This window comes from Marmota monax, unplaced genomic scaffold, assembly GCF_021218885.2.
Source record: "Marmota monax isolate L192 unplaced genomic scaffold, Marmota_monax_Labrador192_F-V1.1 WCK01_AAM20220418_F8-fsc00226, whole genome shotgun sequence".
In the NCBI taxonomy this organism is placed as follows: Eukaryota; Metazoa; Chordata; class Mammalia; order Rodentia; family Sciuridae; genus Marmota; species Marmota monax.
This window is the reverse complement of record NW_026693142.1, coordinates 2,171,089-2,198,872: the sequence shown is the minus strand read 5'-3', so window position 1 is coordinate 2,198,872 and position 27,784 is coordinate 2,171,089. Positions and strand designations below refer to the sequence as shown.

General features: G+C 37.4%; 1 protein-coding gene across 19 annotated transcripts in view; it reads left to right on the top strand.

The window, feature by feature from the left end:
* The window catches only part of Lmbr1 (limb development membrane protein 1), a 160,039-nt gene that overhangs the window by 101,257 nt on the left and 30,998 nt on the right, over positions 1 to 27,784 (top strand). For 15 of the 19 annotated variants that reach the window (XR_009227878.1, XR_009227877.1, XR_009227880.1 and 12 more), the window contains 6 exons: positions 12,779 to 12,859; positions 17,375 to 17,451; positions 18,037 to 18,114; positions 20,851 to 20,924; positions 21,161 to 21,251; positions 22,478 to 22,544. Coding sequence is in view for 11 of the 19 variants with exons in the window: in XM_058582860.1 (XP_058438843.1) it covers positions 12,779 to 12,859; positions 17,375 to 17,451; positions 18,037 to 18,114; positions 20,851 to 20,924; positions 21,161 to 21,251; positions 22,478 to 22,544 (468 nt within the window). In the remaining 8 variants the exon portion in view is untranslated. The remainder of the gene's footprint in view (positions 1 to 12,778; positions 12,860 to 17,374; positions 17,452 to 18,036; positions 18,115 to 20,850; positions 20,925 to 21,160; positions 21,252 to 22,477; positions 22,545 to 27,784) is intronic. The other 4 variants (XR_009227884.1, XR_009227882.1, XR_009227881.1 and 1 more) reach the window with 1 other exon arrangement.

Here is a 27,784-nt window from a genome sequence, read left to right as displayed (position 1 = left end):
TAAATAAAGGTCTATCAACAACTATCTATCTATCTATCTATCTATATATATATATGAGAAATATATCTAAATATGGTAGAGAGATTAGTGAATCAAAAAATAAAATAAATCTTGTTGGAAAGTTGAACTGTCTCTGTCAGTGTTCAACAGTTTCTCAGTCCTGGAAAATGTATGTGATAAGCTCGGTTTGAAGACTCCTTGATGATTCAGTTTGGATTATATGTTTTGTTTTATTTATTACTAGCATTATGTTAGGATTATTTATGTTTTCCTCTTAAAATGTGCTCTTTTTAGAAAACAATTAAGCATCCCACACAAGACTCTCTAGATATAAATTGGGGCTTTTCTGTGGTTCTTGTTAAAATGCGAAGATTTTTTTAATTCATTTTTATGTATTTCCAATAACTTGTCCTTTGAAATAATTTCATCAGCTTTCTTTACTTGAATCTTCATTCAGACTGCCCAGTTTCTATTACTAAATTAAAACCTTAGAGTGTGTACACACACACACACACATATTTTCTTAACTACAAATAGGAAAATTAATTCATCAACTTAAGTTATTTATTTGGTACAGATAAATTGTGTCAAAGACTAGAACTCCATGTGTCTTTTATTTTTCTAACTGTATTAAAGTTATTTTAAAATTTAAACTTACTTAATTTCAGAATTACAAACTTAAGTCAACAGCATCAGCTTTATAAAAGTTTATAAAATTTTATTAAAGTGAATATTGAAATAAATTTGTCTTCTTTAGATGATCATGCTATTATGTAGTAAACAAGCCTGAGTCACTTATTTTGATGTGGCTTCATTTTATATTATGGTTAGCTTTCTAGCAAGATGTCAGACTACCTCCTGCAGTATACAGACATGTTTCAGCCTGTGGTGTGTGTTATTTCTCTCTTAGATAAGAAAGGGTAAAACATAGTATTCCATGAATGAAAGAATTTGAATTAAGTCTTATCAAGACAAAAAATAAAAAATGAAGCCTATTCTCACTTTCCTATTGCGTGGTAGGGAAGGGTTCCTTCAGAATCCCTCAATCCTTTGACGCCTCAACTCAAAAGTGGTTCACTACATCCAAAGAAATTAAAAGGAAAACACTGGCTAGAAAGCTAACCATAATACAAAATGCAGCCACATCAAAGTAAGAGCGAGATCCCAGTAGCATGGAGAAGGCAGAGGGGATGGTCTGGGGTAGAGAGGGTAACAGAGGTCAGGACACTGAGTGCTCTGGCTAGCCTAGTGGGGCATCTTTAAAGACCTTTTTGACAAAGCTCTTTGATGATGTGCTGAAGAGGTTATGATTTTGCTTTTTACTGCTGGTTAGCCACTGTGGACTATTTCAGGTGGGAGATAATAGGCTAAATGGTTACTGATTATTATACATAAATGATTCTGTGGCAAAATTGATGTTTTGACTAACAGGGATTAAGAATTGCAAGATTCATAATCTTCCAAGGCTGGGGCTGTAACTCAGAGGCAGCGCGTTTGCCTAGCATATATGAGGCACTGGGTTTGATCCTTGGCACCACATAAAAATAAACAAAATAAAGGCTTCTGTCCATCTACAACTACAAAAAAATTAAAAAGAAAAAAAAAAGAATTCCAAGATTCTGGGGCTGGGGATATAGGTCAACTGGTAGAGCACTTGTCTCACATGCACAAGGCCCTGGGTTCGAGATTCCCAGCACCACACACACACACACACACACACCAAAAAAAAAAAAACAAAAAACAACTGCAAGATTCTGTAGAATATATTGATCAATATGTGTAGAGAAAAAAGCAAGAACAGATTTTCATAATTTGCTATTTTTAAAGAAAGTACAGAGATAGGTTGGTAGGATAAACCATCCTTGTGTATTTTATTTGACCTAGTATCATTTCAAATATATTTTGTTGTAAGTTACTTTATATTTTAAATTCTAAAATAGAAGTCTCTATTTTTTATTGCCATTGAAGATAATTGTAGAATAATGAAAGTAAAAAGACTTTAAAATACAAAGTATGAGTGCTGATGTATCATAGAATTCAGGATGGTGTTTGTCAATGGCATACTGAGAGGGATGGGACGCGTGATGCACATCATAGGAATCTCTGGGACATCTGTGTGGTTCCTTCAGTTCAGTTTTACAGTTCCTTGAAAAAATTATGACATTTAAACAATATCAAGGGAGTAGTAGGAATCCTGCTACTATTTTTTTTTTAAGGTAGTAAGGCTTGAGTAGCAGTTACTGTGTTATTGGAGTTGAATTTTCATGCCTCATTTAAAAAATATCAGTATAGTTTTAAGATGGAATGCTTAACTATGTCTTAACTATGTCTTCTCCAGTGTTCTTAATATATTGTTCTTAATATATTGATGTATAGAGAAAAAAGCAAGAATAGATTTTCATAACATGGAGGGTGCTATAGGTTCAAAGCTTTGTTTAAGAGGCTTTGTTCCTGTTAATATTGTCATTTCCATAAAGTGTGTCAGTAAAGCAAAGTCTTGCACTATTGCGGTGTTTATCAGTATACTAAAGATGCCATCCTCTTACCACTCTCTACTGCCTCCTCCTTTTTGTTTACTGCATATCTTTTAAGGGTCAAATGTAGTGCAGATGAATTAAGACTCCAAGTCTCAAGATCATAGACCAGTTGACTGAAGAAGGAAGAAAAGGGATAAGAACATATAAAGACTTATTCTAGTGCATCAACACTTAAGAAAAAGATGTGGGGGAGTAGTTCTGTGTGTTCGTGAGCAGGAAGGTAACACAAAGCCTCACTTCTTTGGCTCTACAGTTGTACCCCTTTGGCTAAGATAGCCCCTGCCTTGTGTCCCCATCAGCATGGAGGGGGTGAAGAGATGTCTGTAGAACTTCTGTGATCTGGAAAGACTCCCACCCTCTCTGTCCCTCAGCACACATCTCCCCTCCTTTCCGCCTTGAGACTCAGGGCTGATGGGCATGTTTTTCTCGCTGCCCTTGTATCACAGGTGGTCAGTATCAAGAGCCCAGAACATAGAGGCAGAATTCTTGCCTTCAGGACTGTTGCCCCTGTGTCTCGGTACATCACGTTTCTGATCTGATGTTCCACTTTCCCCTGGCACCTGAAGCTTTCTGCTTGTGCCATTTGACACTGAGTGTTAACCTGTTAATGAAACCCTGGATCCTCAACCTTCTTCTTCCTCAGAGAAATATGGCTCTCCCTAGCACCATCAATCTCCCTGACCACTTTGTGAGTTGGCTGTCTTCTTTCCCAAATCTCTCCCTTTACTCCTGGGGTTTGGTATGTGTCCTTTTGTCTTCCTTGCTGCTTTCCAAACCTTGGAATCTTATGCTCTCAGACCGTGACCTGTTTCTGTCACCCCCTTTCCTTCCAGGCCATTTCTGCCCTCTTTGGACTTTTTAGCTCCATATTCCTGAGCACTCTTGGATTCCGTGCATGTCGTGTCCATGGTGATTTTGGTGTCCTGCTCATGACATTTACAGCACTCTGGGAAATGCCTTGCCCTCTCTTTTGTGAAGCTTTGTCTGCCTGTGACATGACTTGGTCCTGGCCTTCAGCAGTAACTCAAGTTCTCACATTTCCTACATCCAGGAATCGTGCTACCACCTGCTATTCCAGCTCACTTCCTCTGGTACTCTGTTTCCTATCGTTCTTCAGTGTGGAAACCCAACATGCCACTTCCCCTAACAGCTTTTCCTTACCCTTCCCCCTCCATTTCCTTTAAATGGAAAATGCCCAGGATGGAGAGTATCATTTTACCATAGAAGTGAAGAAGGTGGGGGAAGTAAAATTTGGTGAGAGAGTAAAAAACAAAATCTCCTGGAGAATATTAGGAAGGCCCAGAGTGGGACTGCAACAGACACACCAAGGTTGAGGGGGCAGGAGAACCATATGCGCTATAACAGAAATAAGGTGGTTTCCCTCTTGTATCCATGGAACATGAGCAATCAAGAACCATTTCTACTCCATGACCCCTGAGCAGGAGCTCAACAGCAAGTCCCATTACAGTAATTGTAGTAGAAAATCTTCTGTAATTCCTTCCCAGTGTTAAGAGGATACATATATCATTAACATGTTTAAATGTTTAGGTAATGCAACAGCATTAATTGAAATAATTAGCTTTCGTGTGTGTATAGCCTATGGGTGTACTGGGTAACTTTAGAAGTACCATAATGAATAGAAATTATTTTTTGTTGTTTAAGTTCAAAACCTCCAGAATCCTTTTAATGTAATTTATTTAAAAATATTGTAGCCTTTGAACTTAATAATTTGGTTCAATTTTGTTAGATACTATTTTCATCATCATGATAAAAAGTTAGTATATCATTTTTGTAGCAATTACTTTCCTACTTGATTCTAATCTTTTTAAGAAGCCTTTTCCATTGAAGCTTATATTCTTTATTCTTAAAGAGTATGGCAGAGGTGGTTGTTTCATTTTTGCTGAGTTCTGGGTTTCAATGCCCTTGTATTCTGAAATGTATAGGGTTAGAAAGAGCAAGTCATGTGCTGTGCAGCTTTTCCTGAAACTTGGTGACCCCTCAGATGCTCTCACTGTCGTCAGTCCTCCAGTCTTCCTGTTTATAGCCTAGTTTGAATTTTCAGGGGGCATATGAAGTTGCCAGGGCTTAGAATGGGGTCTGTGTCTGCTTTAGGGTCACACATCCCGTTAGAGGCATTTCCTGCTATCACAGGCAGGTCGGTGTGCAATTTGGTCTTTGCTTATCTGATGTCTTTCATGTAACACTTTATACGAAAAGTTTTCTTTGGGGCTGGGATTGTGGCTCAGCGGTCGAGCGCTCGCCTAGCACGGGCGGGACTCGGGTTCAATCCTCAGCACTACATAAAAATAAAGGCATTGTGTTGTGTCCATCTACACCTAAAAAATAAATATTACAAAAAGAAAAGTTTTCTTAGATTTTATTCTATGTCTTCTGCATTACTTTCATCTTGGCTTTTTCTGGGCATTCTTCTAGGTTTTGGCAGTGGTCATTCTAAGAAATTTATATATATTTCTATATATCACTGAAGGGAGACTGTCTTGACATTCTCAAACTTTGGACCATTGTGAAAAATGCCTGGATGAAGTCAGACATCCTGGAAGCGATCAGATGCCTGCAGAAATCATTTCTGTACAGGGGCTGAAACAGTGATAGATGCTTGCTATATAACTTACTCAGCCTCTTGGGCCCTTTAATCAGTTTCATGACGTTAAAATGTGGTCCAAACAAAATATTTGTTGCGAGAGAAAATGAGGTAACTGTAAAGATATAAGCTAATAGATATAAACTATTCCAATATGAGTAGAGGAGGAATGTTTTGTAATAACAAATTAGAATAATGCATTAAGTATCATTTTCTATGAAATTTAGAGAAAGAAGTCATACTGTAAAAATAATCCAAACTTAGGTAACAGAAGATGGATTTATTATGTACAACCACAGTGTACATGGAGGTGCTGTTCCTAATGGTAGCATATGTGAATCTACCATTAAGAATGGTTTTAACATCTTATATAGTTTAAGCTCTATCAAGCTTATATTTGAAGTAGAAAAAAGCCAAACCACTATTTTAATTGTGTATAACACTAAATAACATTCTTAAAGTTTACTGCTTAATAATTTCCATCATGCTTGCAGTCATTAATAGTGAAAGTATATTTGCATTTTCACAGTTCTGTTGGGTATCAGAAATCTTACATTACTTTTTATGGCTCAGTGCTAGAGTGCTCGCCTAGCATGGGCGGGACCCGGGTTCGATCCTCAGCACCACATAATTGTAGATGGCATTGTGTTGTGTCCATCTACACCATAAAAAGTATCATAAATAATAAGAAGTGTCATAAAATAAATAGAAACTATTACTTTAACAAATACCAGAATTCTGAATGAAATAGCCATAGGAAAAGTTTTGGTGTATGGGCTCTCTCCTTTGTGGATTGCAATAACTTTAGTTCATGCAAAATGGACATGAGATATTTGGACAGGAGGTTTCAGTTTTTGCATGCTTTCAGGGGTTGGCTCAGTCAATGTTGGGCCTGTGGTACACAGGAAGATGTTAGGGAGATGGAGGCTGTTTGCTATATGAATTATTAGGAACCTTGGACTTTAACAGCAAAGTTGTTTGCCTAAGTGATTGGAAATAATTAACACTACTTGAGTGACCTCCCATTCTTAAGGATAGAGATCAGTTTGGTCATATTTAAAGTTGTAAATATGATCAAATTCTTAAAAGAGTTACTTGGATAAGATATTCTAAGCAAACTATTTTTGGTTATGTTAAAAAGTCAAATGTAAGAAGAATGTGTACTGGAGGTCTCTATTTCAAATAACATTCATTATGAGACTAAGTTTAGGACACTGAGCTTAGTTTAGGGAGAAAATTGTATTGCATTAAATTATTCAAATTGTTTACATGTTCATTTGAGAATATAAATTTGTTTTAAAAATACATTGAATATTTTAAATTAAATAATTAGCATCTGCTCTTTAATGTATGAAGGCTGTCTTATGTATTTAGTCTGTCTTGTGTGTTAAGAAAAGGCATAAGGAAGTTTAGTTATTGAAGAAATGCTGGACTTTAGGAAATTCTGTTATCTTGGAAGCAAGATATTTTTAATACCACACTAGTTTTTCAACTTAAGAATAAAGCTGGGAAAAGTTGCCTTTAGCTATTAGTTTTCCTGAATCCACAGAGACGGGTGGGGCAGGATCAAAAATACTTATTTGATCAAAGTTATTGGCTCTGAAGGTATTCTTACCTATGTAAGAAAGATGAAAGGTGTTGTTTTTATTGCATGCTAGTAACAGTGTAATTTTGAACTAATTGGTGTTGAACTGCCAATCACCTGGGGGGAATGCAAATAGATACTCTTACAATTTCCTTTGAGGTAGTGAAATCTTATGTCGGGGCTGGAAGAAAAACAGAATAATACCGTTAAATTGACCTTAAATGAGCTGCTTTGTGGTTTTCTTGGAGAATCCCTTTCTATTTTTCACGACTTGTCTAAACAGGTTTTGTCTACCAATTCAGCTTATTGACTAGACAGTGTTGACATTGGACATTTTAGGTTCATTTTGAAATAAAGTAATGGTAATACAGTTTTTCAGGATATTTTTATTTTTTAGTACAGCTTAAATTCATATAATCATCTAGTATGTATTTGTACTATGTCATAATTTCTCACACTAGCTATCATTTTCTTCTGGTCATTTTTAATGAAATATTCTGTCCCACAAAAGCTTGCTTTTTAAACTTAGATATTGGTATATCACCATGTAATAAAGGTGGTAAGGCCTTGAATACTGTGCTGGTAGAGATGAATCTTGTCATTTAACAAAAGCACACCTAGTTTGTGGATAATAGGGATGTGTTCTTGATTTTCATAGGCCAGTCAGTATTTACTAATCACCTGTTGTGTGGCTAGAGGTGGGCCTCCTGAAGTGAAAGCACAGAATTTCAGAAATGTCACTTGCTGTTTTCCTCTGAAAAATCATTCAATGACTGGCCTAGACATTTGCATTGAGCTTTTTTTAGGCGGATTCATAAGGCAGATTGGCAATGGAAATATCATCTATTCTGATGAACAATCATCAGGTTATTTTTTCTGGCCTTGTATTGGTTACTGGAATAATAGTTCTTTACAAGTGTAGGAAATGGCATGTAGTTTGGAATTATACTAATGGAATACAGAGGCTAATTGAGTGTTAATTATAGTACTGTATAATTTATGAAGAATTGGGATAAAAAGTAAAATATAGTTATCACTGTTTATACAAGCAGTGTTGGGAATTGAACTCAGAGTCTCGAACCTTCTAGGTAAATGCTCTACCACTGAGCCACACCCCCATCCCCAAACAATAAATCTAAAAGATCCAGCTTTATCTTACAAGATTCCTGAATTTCAAAAATATTGACTTGGGGCCAGGGGGTCTTAAACTTTCACATAGAAAAATTACAAAGTAAAACCAGGTCAACGTCAGACTTGACATTTGCAGCCTGCTAAGGATCAGTGAACAGCATCCACAGTTGGGGGGGTGGTGGTGATAAAGACTACTTCTAAGAACTCACCTATCTCAAAGATTCCATTCATCTCTTAAGGCAAAAAAGCAGTGCTTATTCATTTTACATCTGTGTAGTGAGTAGTTAATTTGTGCGAGGCACTTTTCTAACTTTCATACTGAAGCAACAATTTACTAATAGCTAAAAATATTTTTTAAAAAAAGACTATCAATGGACCTTTTCATTTTATTCATTTATATGTGATGCTGAGAATAGAATCCAGTGCCTCACACATGCTAGGTAAGCACTCTACCACTGAGCCACAACCCCAGCCCCCTAGTAATAGTCTTAAGCTAAGTCTCTTTTTGTAGGGGTCCTGGGGATTGAACCCAGGGGTGCTCCACCACATCCCCAGCCATTTTTGTGTTTTTATTTTGAAACATGGTCTCACTAAGTTGTTGGGGCTGGCCTCCAACTTGCGATCTTCCTGCCTCAGCTTCCTGAGTTGCTGAGATCACAGGCCTGTGTCACTACACCTGGCTATTAAGCTAAATATTTTTAAAGCATCACTCACTGCTCCCCACTCATCTCCCCAACTCCTTGATCTTGTTAAACAACCTCAGCAAGATCAAGGAGTTGGGGAGATGAGTGGGGAGCAGTGAGTGATGATGAGATGAAACAGTCATGAGCTTTTCCTAGAAAGCGTCCCTGTGGAGTTAGGAGAGTTGTGTGGATATGTAATGGAATGAGAATGGGAAAGTGACTTTGAAGTGCCTAACACGGGGGGGAAAAAGGATAAACATGAATTCCACTAGCTGGGGAAAGAGGAAAAAAAACAGCAAAATAGAAATTATAGAGTTAAAGGAAAGGAGAAAGATCACCAGTCTCTCAGCCAAAATGTGGGTGGCACAGTTTAGTCCCTTGATGTCACTGTTGAGCTGCTGGAAAACTCACTTGGAAGCTTGCTCTATGTTCCAAGCTGCTAATTACGTGAACTTATTTCCTTACTTTTAAGCTATTTTGAATTTTCTGATTTAGTGGTGAGCTTCCTAATAGATACACCCAGTTTCACAGATAGGAACGCTGAGGTTCAGAGAAGCATACACTTACAGAGGTAAAAAATTGAGAGAAGAAAACTATAATAAAATTTTGGAATATAGCAGACCTGAGAGAATTTTGGAAAAAGCCAATTTAGCAGAATCAAGAAAGCTGACTCTAAGCCAGGTGTGTTTGATATATATGCTAGTCTCCCCCAGAGTCTCAGAGGGTGGCACCACCAAGCGGAGTAGTGTGAGCTCAGTGAGGAGGGCTGCTTGAAAAGCCTATTGGGAAGGGGTCTCAGTCCCACATCATCTCCCTCTGAGCAAGGTTCCAGGCACCTGTCTCCCGCCTGAGGAGAGGAGTGAGGTTTACTCTGAGGGTAACAGAGGGCAGGTCTTAGCCCAGTACAGTGAGGGTGGGAGTGCCACAGACGGATGCACAGGCTCCCTGTCCTCACCCAGACAGCCAGGCTTCAGTCCTGTGGGGGAGAAGGAGGGTCTTAGCTGAGGATCTGTCTTGTCTAGGAGGAAAGCGCTACACATCCAGCAATAAGCTGTTAGCTAGATGATTCTACAGGAAGTGTCACCATTGTCAGTCCAATCCACAGAGTCTTGAGCTTCAAATTGGCATTTTTGTTGCTTCATTATTTATTTATTTAAGAATTTAACCTTTATTTATTTTTTATGTGGTGCTGAGAATCAAACCCAGTGCCTCACCTGTGTTAGGCAAGTGCTCTGCCACTGTGCCCCAGCCCCAGATCTGTTGCTTCATTCTTAAACAGGAACAGACAACTGAGGTTCACCAGACTGTCGGGGGAAAGCCTCTCTGTGGCATAGCAAACAAGAGCACTTGGGGGACAGAATATGCATGGGAGAAGAACAGCTCATCATAAACTCCCTCTTCATATCCCTAGGGACAGGGATTGTATTCCTGAGAAAGGAATCTTGTGAGCAGGAAGGGATTCTTGAAAATTAGAAGCAATAGCATACTTAGAATATTGAACTGTTCCAGGAAATTGGTCAAAATGACAAAAATAGGGAAAATAGGAGAGTTAATATTAGAGAGCTATTTCAGGAGATCTGATATATGGCTAGCAGGAATTCCAGATAGGGAGAAGAGAAGGAATAGTGCAGAAAAAATACAAAATCAAGAAAATTTTCAGTTTGAGGGACATGAGTTTGGAGATCCAGAGGGAGGGCTCGTCTTGCACTGAACAGCACACAAGAAGATGGACTCACAGCGAGAACATCGGGAACTCAGATGCTGTGTACTTCACAGTGGGACTCGCAAGCACGACTCATAAGACACACAAAGGGGCAGGAATAAGAACAGCAGCAGCCTTCTTAACCTAGCAGTGGCTTCACAACTCTGAAAGAAAAGTTTTAGCCCAGTACACACCCAACTCTGTATTTAAGCAAATGGCGAGAGAAAGGTATTCCCATTTGTGCAGTCTCTTGTGATTTTCCTCCCATTCATCCATTCTCAGCAAGCCACTGGAGGACACGTACCACCTAAGTGAGGGGGAGAGGATGGGGCTTGCAAGAAGGGCAGCCCTAGATGGCAGGGGCAGCAGTCTCCGGAGCGGGCAAGTCCCAGACTCTAGGAGAAGCTCTGTCAAGATAATGAAATTCCAAAGAATATAAAACCCAGGAGAAAATAGAGACTATTGGTGCAAAGTTTGAATTGGTGATAAATACATAGAAAACTAATAAGTAAATGAAAAGAAATAATTTCTAATTCTGGGGGTAGAAGAATGTTAAAAAAGAAAGCTGATCATAGTTTTCTACAGGGGCAAACAGTGGGTAGCATTTCTGTTGTTACAGTGATGTGTACAGTGAGGAAGGTGGAAATGGAAGTGTACCGACTGCCACGCCGAGTTATTCTAAATGCAGAATCAGATCTTAAGGATGTAAACCACCTGAATTCCACTGTTACAGAGCAGGCCCAGTCAGGCTGGGTCGTTCAACATGCGTTCCTCATGTTGGCTGCAGGCTCCATTTGCCCTTTCTTCCAGGAAAGCACCTAACTTTGACTTGAGTTTTCCCATTAGATAAGATCTGTGGGATTGCTTTTCAAAGTTCTCCACCTCTTCTAGCCAAGGAACTGAACCTTCAAGGGTCATCTGAGCCCTGTCCTTAGGACACTTGCTCAAGGGTCACTCTGAGCCGTGTCCTTAGGGCACTTGCTCTGTGGGCATTCATTCCTGACCCCAACAGCTTAAAGACTGAAAGTGGTTGGGCAGATTCCTCTTGCAGTGACCATGGAGGGAGATCCTGATGGTCCTGCGCTGACGCTTCCAGCTGCCTGGTGTCCTCTGTTTGCCTCACTGGCAAGTTTCTTGCTATATCTCATGAGTTCCTTTTCCGTTTTAACCAGGGAATCAATTTCAGTTACAATAACCAATGATGTGGGTTTTAAACCTCAAATAACTTTCGATTGGATAAGAGAAAACGCGCGCGCGCTTGTGTGTGTGTGTGTATGTATGTAGGTATGTGAATATGCAAGCAAGACAAATAAAAAAATTAGAATTTAAGGCCATAAAATAGAATTTTAGTTATAAAACATTGCAGATGGGGGGCACATGAAGTGGTAAAAGGTGTGATTCATAATGAAGATGCAGCAGTGATAGGTATGACAACAAAGAGAAACCTCAGCAGCTAATACAGGTTCATGAGGAGAAGCTTCTGCAGAACTGAGGAAATCTGACCAAAGCACAGGTGTGCTGGGGATTTTAACTTATCTGTCGCAGAGTTTAAAAGATAAATCAACAAGAATAGGGAGATATTATGTGCAAACCATTAGAGAAAGCAGCAGAAGACCTGAGTAGGGGGGATGCCCAGGTGGAAATGTGGTCAGTCACATCAAGGAAAGGACGTGTTAAGTAGCAGTGGGAAGGTACTTGTCACCCATCACTTCCAGTGCTGGGGAAGAGACTAGAAAACAGGTACTTTCAAAAGTTATTGATGGAAATATAAACTATTACAGTAAATTAAATTATTACCGTAAATGGCACTATTTTGGCAATGTAACCTTTAAATATCTTATAAAACTAAATGCTCACACCTTTGACTCTGATATGAATTTAGAGAACTTGTCATACAAAAATAATAGAATCAAAACATACTGGATGTGCATATGATAATTTTTATTACAACATTGTTTGTAGTGGCAAATAATGAAGAAAACCTGAATATTCACAAATGGAATAATTTTGAGTAAAATTGTAGTACATTCCTATTATGGAATGTTATTCAGCTATTATGGAGTTGGCCCTATGTGTCAACTTGGATGTAGCATTGAAAAGGACAGCAAATGGTCAAGTAAAGCATCTTATTTGGTCCTATTAATATAAAATGCACAACAGTATATGATGAAAGCTAAGCACAAAAATGAAGAAAGGTAAGGAAGCATCAGCTGTGCTGGTGATGGTGGTCACTAAGGAGGTGAAGGGAGAGGAGGAGACCTTGGTTCTTTCCCACTTGGTACAGTAAGCATGTGATGCTCTTACAATTAATAAAAGATTAATAATAGATCAAGTAAGAATTTTATCAACTTAAGAAATTTTCTAGGAAACATTTTTAATCAAGAAGAACCTGGATGTTTTAAATAATAAATATGTGAATGTTCTTTTAATAAATCACAGCAACATTTGTTTTTATTCCCAATTATCAGGATTTGCAATAATGTTCTAATGTGCTAAGGGTTCTGTTGTTATATTTCTAAATATTTTTGCTTTGGGTAGGTCTGTCTTCATCGGTGGAATACAACATAATGGACTTGGAACAGGAACTTGAAAATGTAAAGGCCCTTAAGACAAAACTAGGTACTGTACTTCTTTTTCTTATGTATTGATCTTTAAACACCTTTCTTATGTATTGTCTTTAAAGACCTTTCTTTGGTGTAGTCTGAGATACTAGAAAATTTGCAAAATCTTTAGATTATGTTAGAACTTTCTGTGTAAAGTCATTAGTAAAGACTGTCTTTTCATTTGGGAAGAGGGCAGTTATATATTCACTCACTTTTTTGTGTGTATATACTAATAACTTTCAAAGATGCTAATTCTCAAAGGTGTTACTCTTCTGTCTTCTCATTTACATTATTTATGATAAATAATCTGTAAAACTTATCTTTTTTAATATTTATTTTTTAGTTATAGGTGGGCACAATATCTTTTATTTTTATGTGGTGCTGAGGATTGAACTCAGTGCCTCACGCATGGAAGGCAAGTGCTCTACCACTGAGCCCCAGCCCCAGGCCATACTTATCTTTTAATATATCTTTTTTATGTATCTGCTATTAGGATACCTCTTTACTGTTAATTTTGGGCAATCTTCTTATGATGAGCATTTCAGTGTGCTGTATTCTTTGGATTTATTGAGTCTCTCAGATCTGGGAATTTATACTTTCATCTAATTTGGAGAATTGTTGGCTGTTAACTTCTGCAAATATATTTTTCCTTGTCTCCCTACCCTTTTATCAGGAGCTCAAGTTATGTGTAGATTAGCTCATAGCTTGAGGATGCTTCTGTGCTTTTTATCTCTTTTCTTTTTGTTTCATTTTTGTTGGTCTTTGACTGTCCTTTCACTAATCTTTATTCTACAGGTCTGACCTGCCTTCTGCGTATCTGACCCATGTGTGTTTCTATTCCCAGTTACTAGGATTTATAATTTGCATCAGAGAGTGCAGTTTTCATTTCTGTAAGTTCTCTTTGGGTCTGGTATCTTTCACACCTCTAATTAACATTTCAATCTCTGTCTTCCACCTTTATGAAAATAAGGAACATAATCATGACACCACTTGGAATGTTTTTGTTTGATAAGTCTAACATTTGTGTTGATTCTTGAAAAGTTTGGATTGATTTTCTTCCTCATTATTGGTAGCATTTTGTGCTTCTTTGCTTGCTTGGTAGTTTTTGATTTGAAAGTTTTGGGGGCGCTGTTTTTTTTGGGGGATATTGGGGATTGAGCTCAGGGGCACTTGACCACTGAGCCACACCCCCAGCCCTATTTTGTATTTTATTAGAGACAGGGTCTCACTGCATTGCTTAATGCCTCGCTTTTGCTGAGGCTTGAACTCGCCATCCTCCCGCCTTGGCCTCCCAAGCCACTGGGATTACAGCTATGCACCACCTCGCCTGGCTTGGGTGCCATTTTTGTTACTTCCAGAAGTGAGGCATTTTGTTTTGGAGAGCAGCGAATTTACTTGTAAACCATGTGATGTTACTGTGTCTTGGTGTGAAGCCTTATGAGGCCAGATGAGAGCTCTACCACATTCAGGGCTGATTGTCCCCTGCCTCTTAGGCAGCCACTGTTCTTGGCCCTTGCTGATTGCCAAGTTCTGTTCCCTCCGACTTTTGTGTGGAGTGTTTCCTGACATGTCTGATCTGATCATTACTGAGCACATGACTGGCCCTTTGCAGGCCCTGGGCGTTCTTTGCCTGTGTTGCAGTCTCCTCTCAGGGACGGTGCTCTGTATGCTTCAGCAGGTTTGGTCCCCTCAGGTCTTCTGCTCAGGAATGAGCAGATCTCTCCTTGGGTTCATCTTCCCTGTGCCATGGTCTGGGGTCTCACAAGAAGCTTGGTCAAACAGACTTATACTCTTTGTTTCCCATCTTCAGGGATCACTGTCCTGCCCCAATAAGAAGTCTACTGTCTTGAAAACTGTCATTTCAAATATGGGTTCTTTCTGGTTCTTAATTCTTTCAGGCTGGATGGCAAATCTGTGCCCTGTCATTCCATCCTCAAAAGTCCAGAATTAGGTTTTCAAAATCAGATATGTTCATTTTAATTTCTGTAAGTAATATTATATTGCCTCAAGTTATCTTAGTCATTTTACTGTGGATGGATTTCGGATATGTTTCCAGTATTTTGCTTTTAAGAATAATGTTGTTTAAGCATTTTTGTGCGTGTCTTTTAGTGTATGTTTTTTTCAGGACACACTCTAGAAGTGAATTACATTGTACTTAAGTATATTCACTTTTATAGATAAATGCTAAGTTCTTTCCTAAGTATTTGCATTATTTTGCATTCCTACTCGGCATAGTAGGATTCCCTATTGTCCCCATCCTTGCTAACACTTGACAATGTAGAACTTTTAAATGTTTACCAATGTAGTGGATGGACATGGTGTTCCATTGGTGTTCTCATCACATGTTCCATTCTGTGATTGCAGGGCCCTTCTAGCTTCTGCTTGGAAACACTCTTTGGAATTTCACTTAATACATGTGTCCTGCAGTGATTCTTTCAGTTTCTGTTTGTCTGGAAACATTCACTTTGTAGGGCATTTTTTAACAGAATGGAGAATTCTTATTTGTTTCTTTTCCGCATTGTGGAGATGTCATCCCAGTGTCTTCTGGTTTCTGGTTTAAAGTCATATTGTTGGTTTTCGAAGGGCTTTAAATATTTCCTTTTTGTCTTTGTTTAGCTGTTTTACACTGATGTGCTCAGATTTTTTGTTTGTTTGTTTGTTTCATGTGTATGCATTTTTTTGGTTTCTTGATCATGGTTCTTAAGATCTCTGTGCCTTCATGACTGTGGCTTGATGTCCTTCACCCACTTGGGAGAATTATCGGTCATCATCTCATCAAACACTGTTTCTGCCTCATTCTCTCAGTTATGTACATGGCAGACATTTTCACTCTTATTCTTGTCCATATGTTCCTCCTTTTTCATTTCCATGTTTCAACTGTGATACTTTCTGCAAGCCTTGTTTTCTATTTCACCATCTTTTCAGCTATGCCATAACTATTCCAAACTATCTGTTGAACTCTTAATTTTGTTATAGTTTTTTTCCAGTTCTAGAATTCATGTTTGATTGTTTTTATTGGTTCAAACTTACTTGTGAAATTTTCCATTTTGTCACTTACCTTATTGAACCTATCAATCATTTCAGGCCTCTTTCTGATAAGTCCATAAGTGGACCAACTTAGGGTGTGTCTTCCTCTTTATCCTGCCTTCTGGACATGTTTGACTCAAGGTAGACTTTTCTCACAGAATCATAGAAATTGAATGCTGTTTTCTTCTTTCTGAGCAGTTTCACTTTGGCCTCTGGTGGGCAGTAGAGTGGGATATAAAAACTTAGTCCTTCTGGGCTGGTCTGTTTCCAGCGTGACCTTGATCCTGGGTTATGGCATTTCGTTGGTCCTCACTGAAAACCTGGCTATTTTGATCAGGCTTTTTTAATGAACTCTAGCTTGCTTCTCAAGAAACTTGAGCCAGCAGAGCTTTGCTGGGCTTCCAGCCAGGGCTGCATCCTTCTGCTCTCCACAGTCTCTTGGCTACTGAGGCTTTCTGGGAGAGTGGGTCTGCATGTCAGGTTCTCTTCTTTGCCCTTCCTTTCTCTCTATAATGGTGGCATCTCAAATTCTGGCTCCCCTGGTAGCCCCAAACTCCAGGGTTTGTCTCCCTGGCCCTGTTGAGTTTTCTGAGAGTTTTGCTTTAACTTCGTTGTCTTCTGACTACTGATTTCTGCTTGATCTCTGAGTCTCATGGGTCCATGCCAGCTGCTTATTGAAAAACACCTTTGGGATAAAGTGGTGTACACGGGGGGCTCACCTGCACACAATTCAGAGAATATTGGCTCCTAATTCTCCTATCTGGGTAGCTTTCTGGTCTCTTAATGCAGATGCTTTAAAAGTGGAATTTCCTTTGTCCAGGTGTTCTTGGCAGGGGGACTGGTATAGTTCATGGTGTCCTTGGTATCTAGCCATGGATGTCTACTTCTAGCCTTCAGAAAGCTTGGAGTGTCCCTGAGGCTAGAGGAAAGTTTATGTATGTTATTGTACTCATTCAAGGGTATGTCTATGTCAGTATGTATATCTATACCAAATACAAAGCTTTCTGTATTTCAAAGTAAGCTGTATATTTACAGTATGTTTACATAAAAATGGAATTGTCTTTACAGGGATAAAATTTAGGCCTCCCAGAATTGAGCTGTTTAACATAGTGAACTGATTCTTTTTTTTTGTACCAGGGATTGAACTAAGGGGCACTTAACCACTGGACTATATATCTGGCTCTGTTTTTATTTTGTTTAGAGACAGGGTCTCACTGAGTTGCTTAGCGCCTCACTTTTGCTGAGGCTGGCTTTGAACTTGGGATCCTCCTGCCTCAGCTTCCCTAGCCTCTGGGATTATATGTGTACGCCACTGCTCCTGGCACAAACTGATGTTAAAACTCTGATTTTTGTAATTTATGAAGGAAAATTGAAAGTAATTTATGCTTTTCAAAATGGGAAAAAATAATGCATACTGCTAATATCATGATGGGATGAAAATATAAATCTGGAGATAATTTTTAGAAATTTCTGAAATTTTTGTCTTGTTTTTTCCGTCTAATAGAGAGGCGAAAAAAGGCTTCAGCATGGGAAAGAAATTTGGTGTATCCCGCTGTTATGATTTTACTTCTTATTGAGACAGTAAGAATTTATTTGCATTCTTCATAAAGCATATTATATTTTATTTACTTTAGCCTTTGAGTATTGTAACTTTCAGCTAAATGGTTTCTAGTGAACAAGATTTTCTATCGAACAAGATTAAAATGTGTTTATACCTTTGTTAGAGCAAAGATGGAAGCTAATGCCAATTAGAAAAAGTCCTCAATTGTCTGTTTCCTGAGGAAATTCAGACTTTTGTCTCATTTGAGAAAACAAGATGTTGTAGAAACCCTAGTTTAAACTTGCTGAAAGGATATGAAAATTACATTGTGAAATTAATTCTGTTGATACTTTACATGTCTGAGATCTGTAGAGTTGTGGGTTTCCAATTGGTGAGACTACTTAGTGAATGGTCTATCTCATTATCTTTTGTCATAAGCTTTGAAATCATAATAATTTGCAGAATTTTAAAGAATTTACCCTGGAGCATTTATACGTCATCTGCTTTGTTTGTGGAATTTGGTCTTGGCTGCTTTCCCTCTGTTCTGAAGCATGCATTTGGTCCTGTAGACTTATCATCTGCATGTTGGAACCAAGAGCTGACCCAGCCCAATCTTTGTGTTGCAGGCTATCTCGGTCCTACTGGTGGCCTGTAATATTCTCTGCCTGCTGGTTGATGAAACAGCAATGCCGAAGGGAGCAAGGGTACAGTAAAGTGCTTTCCTCTCTTTTGCAAATGTGTTCTGTGTATAGACCTGAGTGTTTTCAGTAAGTGAATGAAAACATTTGCCTTTCTGTGAGGTCAAGTTGTATGACTTTCTTTATGGAAAGAGTTTTCAAACAGTGTATTTATAAATATTGATTTCTCTAATTTTTTTTTTTTTTTACTTTGAATTGTCCTTTTTTTCAGGTTGTAGAGTTCTCTTTAAACTCTGGTATCAGAGTTAAACTTGGTTTTACTGAAATTCCTATTGGTGATTCTTTAAGAAAATGCATGCTCTAAAATAGTGATGTATAAAGAGTATACCTGTTAGACTCATTGGATTTTTTTTTTTTTTTTTTAACCCAGGGCCTCAGGCATGCTAGGCAAGCACTCTGCCACTGAGCTGCATCCCCTGTCCACTCACTGGATTTTTCAAAGATCTAAATATACAGCTATAGGGACTTATACTTTAACTGTATCACACATTTTGTGAAACTATAACAAAATATACAGTTACTGGATAAAAGTATTTCTTTTCATGAATTAACTTTTTTCCTGATTTAAAAATCGATGATGTTATTTAATTTTATTGATGAACCTATTTGAATATATTTTTCATATGTATTATAGTTATCCTGACGTATTCATATTTGCTATTCTTTTTCTATATATTACTACAAAAGTTTGAATCCTTAAAGTCGCATTTAAATTTTGAAATTTTATTTTATTTTTCCCAAGTCGTCAGCTTTTGCATTCCCCATAGCCAGATTCATGATATCACTGATCCCTCTCTGACTCAGATGACATATCCTTGTCTCTCATAGGAACAAGCCAGTGTCTGTCTTAATTCCTTCCCTTCAGTTTCAGAAAAAGATCCCCTGTTCTTTCAAAGACTGATTTCTTTAGCCATTTTCTTGATTCACTCAACCACCAGCCTTCTTGGGACCTTGTGCCATCTGCCACTGCCATCACCATACTTAGTTGTGCAAACCTACCGACTTCCCAGGTGCCTCAATCTGCACAATAAGTAAGATGGTACTCCTCCTCCATCTTAGCCTTGTCTTTGTATCTCTCAAACCATGGGTTGACCAGGAAGTCATTCCTGTATTGACTGCCTGTTGACTCTTTAATCCATTTTAATATGCCATCAAGACAAAGTAAGTCCCAAGCTCTGTGGCACATTTTTATACTACCCCCATGAGTGGATATTAGAGAGTGACATGTACCTTTAAGGGCTTCCTGTATGATTGTACAGATAAATTAGTTCATCTTAATCCTGCTATAGCTTTCTCTTAAAATGGAGTATTCCAAAAATATTTTCCGTTTTAGTTAACATGGATTTGCAGGGGAGTAAAGTGTCTTTTCCTCACCCAGCATACGGTTCATGAGAGGTCTCTATATCAAAAGAGATCAATGAGAGAAAAGTGAACATATTTATTTAACATAAGTTTTACGTGACACAGGAGCCTTCAGAAGTAAAGACTAAGAGAAACAGGGAACCCTGTGTCTTTATTCTGAGATTTGAAGCAGATTGGTCAGTGGAGTGGTGGCCCTAAGAAGGTATGGTTTACTTGGTATGTCCTTTGTCTTCAGAGAGGGGAATTCTCCTGGTATCTGGGTTTAGAGAAAACCTAGGGTCTTCCCTTTGTACCTCTCCACAATAAGGGTCACATGGTCTGCTTCAGAGAACTTTGGGAGGTCAGAGAGTGATCTTTATAGGTCTTCTCAAATACTGAGGTGTCAGGTTTTGGGGTAGCATGTTCTAAATCCAATCATTTTCTATTGACATCATTCTTTTTGTCTTCAAAATATTGGCAAGAAATTGATAAATTCCTTTCCCTTTGTTTATATCTGAGATTTTCATAGCTACTCTTACATTTGTTGGCAAAATTGAATGGATATATAATGTGTATGATAATATTTATTGGCTTATTTTTTATTAGTCTGACTATACATTCTTATCTCTGGTGGTGTTATATAAGCTGACTAGTAGAACAGTAATTCATATGCAGATCATTCCTTTAATATTTAGTTGTAAGATTTGAAAATATTGTTTGCACTTTACTAGGGAATTATATTTTGCCTGTCAGGGCTCATTAAATTAATATATTCTGTCTGGTTTGATTTTTTTTTTTTTTTTTAAGTTCTAGGTTTTGAAATAGATGTGACATTTAGGGGAAAAATGATGCATTACTTTTTAACAATCTGTGTTAAGTTATATTTTTTGTAACTCTGAGTTTCTAAGGAAGATTTGGGGAAGGGAAATAGGATAGGCATCCACTTTCTTTCTAAGCTTAGCTTAACTCTGACACAATTAATTTGTGTAATTCTGTACGTTGCCTCAGCCTTCAGATGAGTATATTTTCTATCCCTATTGTAACATTCTATTGGTAAAACATTTATCCCAAGAATATTTAAGATCTATTTTCTCAAGTAGCAAATTGCTACACTTTTTAACAGTAAGTATAGTATCATTTTGGCAAGTACATTAAATTACATTTGAGGTAAATCAGAATTTTTTTTTTTTTTTTGAGCTTGTTAAAGTTGTTAACATGGTAGCTGAATTTGTTGATGAATTCAGTCTGATGTCATGTTTCATTGGCCTTTGAAAGCCTACATGTTATTTCAAGGTATTAAACATTCTTAGTTTCAACTGTCTTATGTTTGTGAAACAATAGTTTTAGGAAAACTAAATATGGTGGTGTCAGTGGATTCTGAAATTTTTTTTTCTCCTCTAGGGGCCTGGAATAGGAAATGCCTCTCTCTCTACATTTGGTTTTGTGGGAGCTGCACTTGAAATCATTTTGATTTTGTATCCTTTCTTTAACTGAATTTTCTGTCTGTTAACAAGTTTTCTGTCTAGTTTCTGGGACAGTGGTAATTTACTAAGACACTTGTCTGGAAGAGAAAACAGGTCAGTCTTCCCCAAGCACTCAAAGTGGTGTTTTGTTTTGTTTTGTTTTTGCTGTGGGCCTTAAGACCTTGGGAGGTTGCTGAGAACTCATGGAAACTCGCATTCTTCTGAACAGTTCTCCTTGATTCTCACAGCTATCTTATGGTGTCTTCTGTTGTCGGTTTCTATAGTCTCCGATTTTTTGGAAACTTTACACCCAGGAAGGATGACACAACTATGACAAAGGTAAGGTAAAGTCTGAGGCAACTGTGGCCCTCTGTTGCCTTACAAGACAAACGGACTGTGTTATTTAGTAATTGCTCCGAATGGTTCATCTGCTGTGATAGGTGTTGGTTTGCAAGCTACGTAAACACAAGCGGGAAGATTTTCAGAATGCTGAGTGAGTGGGAAAAGGATGAGCTCTGTTTGATTTGGATGGGGTCCATTCACTTGTAAATGCACAGAACTGCAGAGCTTGTTCACTGCTATAGAAGGGTCCTGAAAGGACTCTTTTGCCTATAAAGAAAACGTATTGCTAATGAGTAACTTTGATTGTACTAACTCTACTTCTGGGAGCTTGTCTGAAATCTGAAGAACTTAGTAGAGACAAAGTATTTCAAATTTGAATAATTAAAGTAAGTCAGAAGAGTTTTATTCAGAAACATTTTGTAGTCTGAGGTTAATTTGACTTTGTACAATATGTCATTGCCTTCATAATAAAGGCTGTTATCGTATACAGTGATTGAATCTCTGGAAAATGTTCCCACAGGCTGACAAAGAATGACTAATAAGAGTTGCTGCCTTACTTTTTTCTTCCATCGTATGTTTCTTATTTTTAACTTATTTAAAAAGGAGAAGATATATTACACACACACACACACACACACACACACATATAGTGTTACAGCTTCTTTAAAGTCAGTAATTGAGGGTTTTTTAAAATCTAGTATCTAGTTTAAATGATCGTAAGTATTAATAAACATTTCACTCCTCTTATTAAATGTGAACAAATAGCCTAGGACACCTTGAAAACGAGTGACTAAGTTCAGATGTTTAATAGCAGACACTTTTAAAATTAGATCTTAAAGAGAAGTAGATCTTATATAAGAGAACTTGAACAGTAGTCTGGTTTTAAAAATATAGTAAGAAGAATCAAATATATTCTTTTTTATTTGACAAGCAAAGCTTTTTGAAATTGGCAATCATACCAATAATGTGAAGTATATTGTCTAAGTGAAAAGTGACGTAAGTGTTCCATGACTGTGTGTGTGTGTGTGTGCCAGGTACTGTGAATATTTTATAGAATTCACAGTTATAACTCTAAATAGAAAAAGTTTTATTCTCGCAATTCTGTACTGAGCAGTTAGCATCACTCAGAAGCTGGCTGAGTGGGGCAGTGATCCACAGGGTTGGTGGTTTACTGTCATCCTGCTGTCCAGTTGCCCAGTATTCTTTCTGATTTCTCCTCACAGATCATTGGTAATTGTGTATCAATCTTAGTCTTGAGCTCTGCTCTACCTGTGATGTCAAGAACTCTGGGTGAGTTTAAATGAGAAATGTTCATTTAAAACCTTTTTTCTTAAAGATACTGTTACTAAACCTTTTTAACTTTTATTTTTTCAACTCTTTCAAAAAGATCACCTTTAAAATATAATGTTTCTTCCTACATTGTTATACCTTTAGTTCTGTACTTGGCCATACCGAGACAAACACTTTCATCAAATAAAAACCATTAAAAAAAAAATTTAAAGTGTTTCTTCTCCAAACAATAGACTCCCCCCCTTCCCAGCCCCCACCACATTCACAGCTTTTGAATCTTCCAGTGAGGAAACTGTCTTTAAAAAAACATTTACATCTAGAAAATATTAAACTAATGTCTTTTTTTGAATGTAAAATTTAGTATGTAGTTTAAAAAACTGGAAAATTGTAAACTCATTTTAAGCTGCTTTGTATTCATGAAAATAGTTGAAAAATATGCATGATACAGTTTCTGGGAGCATATGCTTATTCCAAGGACGTCCTTGGTCCTCAGTCTCTCTTTGCCTGTCAATCAGATCATTTCCTTAGTTTGTCATTATACAGAGGATTCTGATCATCTTTTAAAAGTAAAACAGATTTCTGCTTTGTCACTGAAAGGTCATTTGACCTTCTATATAAAATATTAATTATAGACGGTTCAGTTCTTGCCTAGGTATTATTTCAAACAAAACTTTCTATTGGACCATTTTGTATAATTTTCTAGATTTAGGTTTTAACTTAGGAAACTAATGATTATAGAAACATCAGTAACTTCAGCAACGTGCTCTGCAACAACTGTAGTGCCTCTGGGTTTCTTCTGCTTTAGCTGTCATGTTGCCTCCATTATTGATTCAAGGCTAACGGCCATCAGCAGTGCAGGCTGTGCATGAAAGTGGGGGCTTTGTAGTTATCTTCATAATTTTTATGAATTCTTCATTTTTTAATAGAAAGTGTAAAGTGGACATGTAAAGGGACCACTGGAAACCCATTTACTTAGTCCATCAAATAATTTTGGTGATATGACAGCCACCCTGCCATTTAAACATTTAGAAAGCTTATGTACTGTGCTCTGTTACTTAAGATTAGTTGCTGATTATTAATAGATACTGATTTTATGAAGAAAATTACATACTGAATATAGTTTTAATACAAAGAAAAAAAAGCAGGGCAAAATTCACTTTTTGAGGCCTGACAAATTAAATTCCTGAGTAGTTTTCCATAGAGATAAATAAAAAGGAGAAAAGAAAGATGGAACAATTAAGATGCAGCTAACAAATGCCGGGGCCCAGCTGTCCAAACAGGATTAATGGAGTGCATTAGGGTACAGTGAGTCATGTGGCGCTTTGCAAGGTGTCAGCCCGCTCGGCAGTGCAGGCTATGCCCAGTGGCACTGCACAGATGAAAAGGAGTAGATACGCTAAACAGATGCACAGAGGCTTTTCACAGTGTTAAAGCAAATTTCTAGACTAAAAGATAAAGCTTTATTTTAGTATTATGGGAAATGCAAACTAGAGAGTTACTTTGTAATTCCTCTATTAACTCTTTAGAATTGAGTCTTTGATTTTAAGAAGGTAAAATATAGAGAATAGTCATGAATATTATCCTAGTGTATAGCAGGATTTCAATTTACTAGCTGAAAAGCTTATAAGACTAGAATAGAGGACGTACTTAACAATCAAATTCCAAGCTGTGAAATTTTCCACTCTTTTCTCCTCGCCTCTCACAAGGAAATCTGACCTTACGTGGTCTCATTTGCTCCTGCGGGATCAGCCAGCAGTGTCTCATCACTTAGGTGACATAAGAGAGGCAGTAACAAGGAGAATCATAATTTAACTGAATCTTGCATTTTCCCTCTTATTCCAATAATTTTCTAGTGAAGACTGTAATTTTAATTGGAAATTGAAAATACATCAAACCTAGTAAGATTAATTTGGCGATATTTTTGCTTCAAAAGTGAAAAATGTTCTGTGGGTGTTTTTCTCTTTTGAAAAAATTGCTGAATTCTATTATTGTTTTATTATAGGCATTATAAATTAAAGCTTTAAGTTCATAATGTGAAATAATACATTTATTAAAGAATTCCTTTTAACATTTAAAGCTTGTTAATATTTGAATGAAGAAAATTTTGTACTATTTAGATAAAGTCACCAATAAATTTAATAAGGATATCACATGCTACAGAGAATTAAGTGGCAAGGAATGTTTTGACCAGGTAAAAAGGAATGTTTTGACCAGGTACTTCAGTCAAACATAATGATAGTTTTATTGCCCATAGGAAGTACAAAGACTCTTCTTAAAATTGTGTGTTTGAACCCTTTAAAGCCCTTCTAAAGTTTTGAGCCATGCCAGTGTTCCAAAACGTTATTTTGTTGAACATTTAGACTTTAGTTTTGAAGAATCCAAATTGGGTTTGTGGGGTCATTTGATGTCCGTTACCTTTAGTAAAGGGTTTACTGTTTACTTTAATGAACTCTCCAAGTGGTAAGAGGAGATGGTTGAAAACGGGGTACAAACAGAACAGGATCAAATTGGTCATCTAGAGATGTCTCAACTTCTCTATAACTATTTCAAGTTTAGATGTTGCAGTGAATTCCTTAAGAATAGATTTCATATGATTGCTGTCATGCTCTTCATTGTGCTTAATCAAGAAAACAATGAAAGGTTAACATCTTTTCATTGCTTTTCATTTTGAAATTTCTAATGATGGAGAAATTTTTCTCAAATGCAGATAACAGTATTTGAAATGCTTTTGCTAATTTTTGCTTCAGAAATATTTTTATTTTATTTTTATTCTAGATGGTCTTTCTTGCATAAAATATGCAAAGTCCATAATACAGATTTTTTTAAAAAGTGTTTTTGGCATTTTAATAAAAATATAATTTCAAATGAAGTTGAATTTATTTTTAGTATTTCTACATGTTTCTCATCCAGGTCCATGCAGTCTGACACCCATAAAGGAGACACAGTGGGTTACTCTCTTGTTCTCTGATGGAGGGCTCTTGTTAAAAAGTGGTCTTTTTTTGGAGAAGGCTTTATATGAGTTTTTTTTTTTTAATATGTTACTAATATTTGCCCTCAGATATACCTCTTCATTTCTCTCTGTAAAATGGAAATAAATGATCCTTTTACAGATGCTTAGCAATGGCAAATTATGATATTGATATAAAAGTAATTTCAAGACCCATATTGAAAGTTTCTCAGCAAAAAATATTGAATGACTTAGTTATATTCAGATATATTATAGAAAATAATAAGTGAGTGGAATTAATTAACTTTTGATTATTAATGTTTTTATAGCAAACTATAAATTTGTATATATAGTTAGGATTTTTAAGAATAAAGAATTCTTAAAAGTATTTTGTTTACGGGGCTGAGTTGTAGTTCAGTGGTAGAGTGCTTGCCTTGTACGTGTGAGGCACTGCGTTCAATTTCCAGCACCACATATAAAGAAGTAAATAAAAATAAAGGCCCATCAACAACTAAAAAAAATTTAAAGAAATATTTTGTGTCAAATGTCTAAGGGGGCGACTAATGATAACTCCCTGGAAATTCATGTTCCCTGTGTCTCCTTATTGTGTTTTTGATACTACACTGATTTAGGGAGATGAAAAATGGTCTGAGAAAATGACACATTGTTCAGATGAATCTAGACTTAGCCATCTGTTGATATTCAGATACCTTAGTTTGCTATAAAATAAAATAAATTTCATATGAAAATAATCCCAGATCATTTAGCTAGAAGGAACCTGAAGAGGTAATTTTAAAAATGTTACAGTTAAAGTATTAGTTAAAACTAGACGGTTATAATGAGGGTTCAGGCTAGAATGGCTTCAGACCACCAGTTTGAATCCTAGTCCCTAGTTTCCAGAAACCATTTTGGTTTATAGCTTTTCAAATAATATCTTGTAAATGTGGGTGTGAGTGTGTTCTCTATAGGAAATTTTAACTCTCACCTGGATGTGACTTTGTTTCTAATTCTTTTATTAGCATTCTTGTTCCCTTTGATGGCTCTTGACTTTGTGTGCTGCCCAGTGGGAGTTAAAAGAAGAAAAGATTTTGAAATAATTTCCTCTATCAGAACTCAGTCATCTGCAACTGAATTTCAAACCCAAACATGTGACTATCTCTATGTGTAGGTTACTGGTGACCTCCTAATTGTCTACTCTTGTGGATTCTGATTTTATCTTAATTAATCTGGCATTTGCTGTTTGTAACCTTGGCCCTCCCCCACCACTTCTTCATTTCTGATCACCAAGGCCTTCTTTTCTCCTTCTCCTCTAGCTTTGCTGCTGTGCACCTACTACAACACATCACTTGTTCCCACTTCCAAACCTTCAACTTACCACCCACCCCTAAGCTAGGCAGAGGAGCCCAGCTCTGCTCCAAGCAGGGTTCCACTGCCATCCCGTACTGGTCCTTTCTAAATCAGAGCCTGTTGTGCTTGTCTCTGAATTCAGTCTTTGGAACACTTCTATCCAGAAGGCCAAATCAGAACCTTAAGAGTTTTGGCAGGCTCCTCTGCCATCTTGCAGTGATATTTGGTAGCAGTACTAGGTTTCATCTTCCTCCCCATGTTTCTCTTGGAAAAGTGAAGAGTTTGATAGTGTTGAAAGCAGAGAGCTGTATGTGACTTTCTCTTAATAGTTCATCCTTGAAAGGAGTGTCGTGGATTCTAGCAGGGTTCCCTCCCCTCCCTCCCTCCCTCCTCCTCCCTCCCTTCCTTCCTTTCTTTCCTTTTTCTTTTCTTTTTTTCTTTTGAGAAGGGTGGAGTAAGAAGACACTAAGCCAAACCAGAAGAACTAAGAAAGCATTTAGTTTTGCAATTTAATTTCTCCCACAGTGAGAAGGTGTGATTGGGAGGTGTCGCAGAGGCCCTTTCTGGAGAGTTTCTCCAGGAGGATAGACAGCTGCCTTCTACATTGCAAGGCTAAGGCATTCACTTTTTTGCAAATTAGTTCTTTCTTGGACTCTGACTCGAGTTTTCCTTGGTTGGCTCTGGCTTGTCTTCAAGTTCACCTGACTGCTAAATTGAACTACCTTCTCAGGTGAGCAGAGCACCCTGGCAGTGTGTAGTCATCATGAAGGTTGTTCTGAGGACTACAGATGCATTTTCCATTCCCAGGCTTTGGCTGGAGGGCTCTCGTGGCCTTCTCCCCTGACCTTTCTGTACCTGTCCAGTCTTCTGCATTCTCTGAGGCCAGTCAAATCCTATATTGTGTGGGAAGGTGGCTTAAACTCTTGTATTTTAAACCTTGTGTTAT